General features: G+C 35.7%; 1 protein-coding gene across 1 annotated transcript; it reads left to right on the top strand.

The window, feature by feature from the left end:
* Window positions 3,733-5,121, top strand: LOC107610730. The gene is made up of 3 exons (XM_016312735.1): window positions 3,733-3,954; window positions 4,059-4,796; window positions 4,921-5,121. The coding sequence occupies exons 1-3, from the start codon at window positions 3,733-3,735 to the stop codon at window positions 5,119-5,121; spliced, it is 1,161 nt and encodes a 386-aa protein (XP_016168221.1).

Here is a 7,020-nt window from a genome sequence, read left to right on the forward strand (position 1 = left end):
ACAAAATACCCGAACTTGAGAAAAGCGACTGATTAGCAAGAGATTTACGAGTAAGTTTGTTTCTCGTAGATTGACTTTTGTGGCTAAAAAAAGAGCGGGAAAAATTTCCTCGCTAATTTGTCACAAATTAATTAGCGAGTGACAATGTTCTAGGAAATCAGTCACTTAGGGGTTCAATTGAATAAAAATAAAATAGCGAGGGATATTATTGTCACTATTCCGTCGCAAGTGTTTTGAGACACAATTAGCGAGAAACAGTTCACACGCTAGTTTGTCGCTAAATAAACTTTGTGGGAAAAAGGCTAATTAGTGAGGAACAATGTTACTAGCTAATCCGTCACAAAGACTTGAAATACATTCTACGATGGACAAATTTCTAGCTAATTTGTCACTAAGAATTTTATTTTTAGCGAGCAACTAGTTTCTCGCTAATTTGTCGCATAATATTGTAAAAATTTAAAATTAGGATAGCGACAAAAAATAGTCGTCGCTAACTCGTCGCAACGGATAAATTATTCAGCTAGGAAATTGTTCCTTGCTAATTAGTCCCCAAAGTGAAAATACGGATATTGAGTGCCTAGGACCTAAGTAGTGAGAGATTTGTGACCGTTTAACAACTGACACACTTCATTCGCTGATTTCAAGTCGCTGATTAGCGGGCGAAATATATTTGTCGCTAAGTTGTCGCAAGTTTAATTTAGTGAGTGACTTGGCAACGGCAATATTGTTGCAAAGCAAAAGCAATATCCTACCTAATTTGTAGCAAACTACTCACTAATCTCGTTGGAAATCCATCGCAGAGTCGTAACAAATCCAAAGCTAACCAAGAAAATGTTAGAAGTAATTGATCGCAATTGAGTCACTAATCAATAGCTTATTTAGTGAGGAATTAGCAACCACTTATCAACTGATAAACTTTTCTCACTTATTTTATGTTGCTACTAATTTGTGAGGAAACACGTTAGTCCTTATTCCCTTACTATTTTAACTAGCGGCTCACATGTCTGTTCAGCCGCTTTTCTATTGAGTTTAAGAAATTAATTTTATATTTTTATTTAAAAATTATAAATTTAGTTTTAATAATTAAAAATAAATTATAAAAAAATACCATCAGTTATTAACATATTTTTATTATATCATCTCATCATATTAAACACTATCATTTTCTCTTATCATTGTTTATACATGTATAACTATTATTGTCTCTGATTAATATAACTAGCATCTTAAAAATTGGTCAAAAATATAATTATCAGTTAATTTTTCTTCTTTGTTCTTACAGTTACCTTTTTTATTTTATACATAACTTCTATTCTTGTTGTCTTTTTCTTTATTCTACTGAGTACATGTAGTACTCTTTTCTATCTTTTTTATACTTAATGAAAAAAATAATGATATATATGTGTATGGAGAATGGTAAAAAAATAATAAAAATAAAAATTAAAAAATTTAAAAAAATAATAAAACTAAAGATGATTTAAGATATTAAATATAAAACTAAAAGAAAAAAATTTTAGCAATTAAAATTATACGAGAAAAAGAGTTCTTTAAATTTAAATTTTTATATCTACTTCAAATTAAATAAAATTGAAAAAATAAATAAATTTATAAATTTTTATCTTGATTGTTATCTATAACAATATATAAAGTCAATACAAAAGGTTGACTATGACTTTAGTGTCCAATTTTTTTAGTATTATTTAAATTAATTCAAATTTTATTATCCTATACATTAAAAAAATTAAATAACTCATAAAATTTTTATTTTTATTTTTATTCTTTATTTATTAATAATTTATTATTTACAAAATTATTATTCTTTATCTCAAATTTAAGATTTAAAAAACATAAAAATTAATTTTTAATCGTTCCTACCCCATCCCGATCTGAAAGAACCTCAACGTCTCTCTTCCCCTGGGTCTTACTCTTGCCACTCTCTTCGTCAAGCTCTCTTACCTCGCTCACACCACTCTCTCCCTCAAGTTCAGTCGTCGCCGCCAGTTGGTCAGCTTTCTTCACTCTCACCGTCTCACACCCAGCCGCGGAAGAAGCAGCAGGTCCCGAGACTCTCTATCTCGTCATCTTCTTGTACTCAGAAGCACGCCTTCCCTGCGCAAGTCATCGCCGACAGCAGAGGTAGCAGGTCTCGGTGGGCGGGTCTTCATTCGTCGTCTTACTTTGAGCCTCGCCGTCAGCTTCCTACGCGCAACCCGATTTGGTCAGTTCCAATTAATTTTTCCTTTCTTTTTGTTTTAGTTGTGTTGCTGTAATTCATCAATGTACTTTGATGATGTCGTTGAAAGTTAAATTTGTTGCTGATATTTGTTTCTGAAACCTTTGAATTTGTTGCTGTTCTGAAATGATCACTTAAATATGTTCATTGCTGAAGTAATTTGTTACTGATTGAACTTGAATGCACTTTGATTTTGTTGTTGAAAGTCGAATATGTTGTTGAAATTTGTTACTAGAACTTTGAATTGGTTGCTATTCCAAAATGATTACTTAAATTTGTTCATTGCTGAAAGAATTTGTTACGGATTGAACTTGAATGCAATTTGATTTTGTTGTTGAAGGTTGAATTTTCGTTGAAAGTTGAATGTGTTGCTAAAATTTGTTACTGGAACCTTGAATTTGTTGGTGTTCTGAAATGAAATGATCACTTAAATTTACTTTCTCTCTAACTGAATTCTTTACTGATTGAACTTAAGTTTTTTGTTGTCTTGCTTCATATTGTCATGAATTTTAAGTTTCTCTTTTCTTGCTGTTATGGTAGTTCTGTTAATCTGTTAGGTTCTTATTGTATTAAAAGATATAATTGATATTTAGTTTATTAAACCCGATATATCTCCATATTTTTTAACCTCATGATTTGAAGTTCTTGACATGAGATTAATGATACCCAATTGTTTTTGGTGTTTCTAATGCTTCAAATTGTTTATTACAATTTCCTTCAAGCTTTGTATATTATCTTTTATGATTTATATCTTTATTTTCAAATTGAAAGGGTTATTTATATTATCTTTGCATGAGATTAAGTTTGTTACTTTATGACTTGTAGAAGGGGTTATTTAATGTGAATGTGAATAAAAATATATTAATTAAATTTAAGGAAAAAATACACAAGACTATGTCATTTATATACACGTTAAACATTGGTATTACAACTAAAATGAAATCTTAGTCCAGATAATCATGGCGCCTTATAGGAGTTGGATGTCACGAAGGCAAGATTGCCCTGGTCATCTAAGCGAGGAATTTAAGAAAGGTGTTGTGGAATTCGTAGATTTTGTAGAAAGAAACCTGACATTCATTGATAGTTTAGGTCGCATTCTTTGTCCATCCACAAAATGTAAGAACAGGATTAGGGATGAAATATTTTGGGTCAAAAAGCATTTGTGTGATCGTGGGTTTATGGAGAGGTACACAAACTGGACTGCTCATGGTGAGGAAAGATGTGTTGAACAGGATGCAACAAATGTTACCCAAGAACATGAAGAAGAGAATACAAATCCATATGTAGACATGGTTATTGATGCTGCAGGTGATAACTTAAATGTAATGGAAGGTTTAGAAGAGGATCCAAATCCATCAGCGTCGAAGTTTTATAAGTTGCTGAGGAGTGCTGACGAACCTTTCTGGGATGGCTGCACCAAGCATACAATATTGTCAGCTGTAACCCAGCTAGTGAACTTGAAATCAGAATTCAACATGAGTGAGAGCTGTTATAATTGAATGGTTGCCATAATCAAGAGCATGCTCCCAGAATCAGAGAAGTTGCCAGAAGATTTCTACCGGTCAAAGACAATGATTCAAGAATTGGGATTAGGATATGAGAAAATTGATGCTTGTTCTAATCACTACATGCTATATTATAAAGAAACAAGTGATAAGACTAGTTATGTAGCCTGCACAATGTGTGGACACCCACGATTTAAGCCAAAGGCAGGGGATACAGTTAATACCAGTAGGGATGTGCCATACTCAATATTGAGATATTTTCCTATTACTCCAAGGCTTCAACGTTTGTTTAGTCTAAAACTACTGCGCAATATATAAAGTGGCATGTGGATGGAGTACACCACGATGAATCGGTTATCACACATCCGGCTGATGCTGATGCTTGGAAACAATTTGATGCCACCCATGAACTATTTGCCCAAGAATCTAGAAATGTTAGGCTTGGACTTTGCACTGATGGTTTTAATCCATTTTCTGGCTCGAAGACTCCATACTCATGTTTGCCTGTATTTGTCACACCTTACAATCTTCCTCAAAGTATGTGCATGAGAAGAGAATACATATTCCTCAGTCTTTTGATCCCTAGACCGATGTCTCCCGAAAAAAGATTAGATGTTTATCTTAGACCATTGATTAACGAGTTAAAAGTTTTGTGGGACAATGGTGTTACTACTTACGATGCATGGCAAAAGAAAAATTTTAACATGAAGGCAGCATTATTGTGGACTATAAACGATTTTCCAGCTTATGGAATGTTGCCTGGTTGGAGCACTCACGGTCGACTTTCTTGTCCAATTTTTATGAAGAACATTAAATCTTTTCTACTACAACACAGCGCTAAACCCTGCTGGTTTGATTGTTATCAACAGCACTTGCCTGTTGGTCATGCATTTCGTCGTGATCGGTACTCTTTTAAAAAGTCAACCGTGGAAAACTCTTTTCCACCGAAACGAATGAGTGGAGTTGACATCTTAAACGAGTTGGACAAACTCGAGGAAGCTAACTTTAGGGCTAATTCGAGAGGAAAAAAAGGTGACTTTGGTACCATTCATAATTGGGTGAGAAAAAGTATATTTTCGGAGTTGCCTTATTGGTCAACTAATTTGATAAGACATAATTTAGACATAATGCATATTGAAAAATATTTTTGACAATATCTTTAACACTGTTATGAACGTAAAGGGCAAGACAAAAGACAACGCGAATGCAAGAGAAGATTTGAAGCTAATATGCAAACGCCCTAACTTGGAGTTGGTATTTGAGAATGGAAATTATGAAAAACCAAAAGCCACATATGTCTTAGATTCTCAACAAAGGAAGATAGTATGTAAGTGGATAAAGCAATTAAAATTTCCTGATGGTTATGCATCAAATATTTCATGATGTGTTAATCTAGCGGATGGGAAGATATATGGATGAAGAGTTACGACAGTCATGTTTTCATTGAAAGACTAAGGTTTCTGCTCATACATCGGTTCGAGCTATAAAGGGCCGGGTTGGCCGACCTCTTAGAAGGTTGGCCCATGACCGACCTCTTAGAAGGTTGGCCCATTACGACCTCTTTTCAAAGAGATCGGCCAAATCACCATAGGAGCCCAAAGCAGGCCCAAACGAAGGAACACAACCCAATCTAAAGGCAGCCAAAGCCCAGAAAGATAAAGGCGGTTCCCCTTAAAGATAAGATGACTTCGCTCAAAGATAAGATAAGATAACTATCTTATCTCCAGAAAGGTCACTCCACACTACTATAAATACACTGGAGCACCCAAGTATAACTCATACTCTGATTCTACTAAAAACCTGTTTAATACCCTTGCTAACTTAAGCATCGGAGTCCCTTGCAGGTACCACCACCCTCCGGTGACAAAGGATCAGCAGCATTGCCAGTTCAACAAGTCGAACACGACAGCTCCGGCCATCACCCACAAGTCGGACACGTCATCTCCAACCAACATAGAAGATCTCGTCCGAGATCGACCTACAGTTTCAGATAACCCTCGGAACAGTTTCCATTATTGAAACGGTTTGTAAGCTAGAAAAAAAATTTTTCGCCAGCTTTCATTAATGTGATGGAGCATTTAGTTATCCACATCCCCTATGAAGCTAAGGTTGGAGGACCTATGCAGTATCGATGGATGTATCCATTTGAAAGGTGTATGCTAATACTTTAGTGATGGATTTATGACTATCTATTCGGTAGCTAAAAATTTTTCCGATGAATTAGCGACTACTGTGTTTGCCTCACTGATCTGCGACTTGTAATTAGCGAGGAAAGCATTAGTTGCTAGGTGGTAGCTAATCCATCACAAATTATATTTTGCGTCAGATTAGCAATGATTTTACGACTCTTATTGTGGTAGCTAATCGGCCATATTCTTGTAGTGACTTCCACCATCGAGGGCACAATGTAAAAGCTGTCATAACTAATAATCTGAACATTGCATCTCTCCTTCCATGCCAAAGCAAGGCCACCAGCAACTCCTGATGGAACCATAATGAACCAATCTTTGAAACCGCAAGATTTAAGCTTTGCTTCCACTTGTCGAGGTTGGTTTTTGGTTTCGCAGAGAAAAACAACCTCGGGAGAATGGGATTTACAAATCCCTTTTAAATTGTGGATTGTCAAGAGTTTCCCCAAACCCCGACAATTCCAAACGAGTAGCTTCATGGCTCCATGGGTGCCATTTGAAGGCTGGCACCCTCCACCATCATAGCATCATTAGAGTACTCCTCAAGACATATTTTCTTCATATTTTCAACATTCTCCTTACCTCCACTCCTCCGCTTACTTCTTGCGAAAGACTCACGTGCCAAAATTTTTAATTTATGGCTCCTTCCTCCTTGTTTTACTTTTGTATTGGTGGCAGCAACTTGATTTGAAATGTTCATTGGAGAGGATATAGCAATTAATGTCTTAGGGAGAGATATATCAGCCGTGGCACTCTCTATTTCATCCGAATCCCCCATTGTTTCCTTCCTCAAGCTTAAATCTCGTTTTTCCTTCAATTTTTTCTGGTTACCCTGCATGCTTAGACTAGAGAAGCTATCGAGTAGCCATGACGGAGGAGGCTTCTTCCTCGGCTATGATTGTGTCTTATCTGCACTGGATTTATTTGCATTACCAGCTTCTCCTTTCCTTCCAATCGTCTGCCTACCTAGTCTGCCCTTACCCATTCTCCAATTCTATCTTCCTTGAGTCTGTTCTGGGCTGTATCCTCAATAAAAATTTGGCAGGTTTTTGAATCTTGTCCCAAATGAGCACAGTAGGTATAGAAAACACCG

This window comes from Arachis ipaensis, chromosome B08 (genome assembly GCF_000816755.2).
Source record: "Arachis ipaensis cultivar K30076 chromosome B08, Araip1.1, whole genome shotgun sequence".
In the NCBI taxonomy this organism is placed as follows: domain Eukaryota; kingdom Viridiplantae; phylum Streptophyta; class Magnoliopsida; order Fabales; family Fabaceae; genus Arachis; species Arachis ipaensis.

Bases quoted from the DNA above. Each gene is read 5' to 3' on its own strand.
- LOC107610730 (XM_016312735.1), top strand. From the start codon at position 3,733: ATGGTTGCCATAATCAAGAGCATGCTCCCAGAATCAGAGAAGTTGCCA. The intron at 3,955-4,058 runs GTTAATACCAGT...CAATATATAAAG, and splicing joins AGCCAAAGGCAGGGGATACA to TGGCATGTGGATGGAGTACA. The intron at 4,797-4,920 runs GTGAGAAAAAGT...ATGAACGTAAAG, and splicing joins TTGGTACCATTCATAATTGG to GGCAAGACAAAAGACAACGC.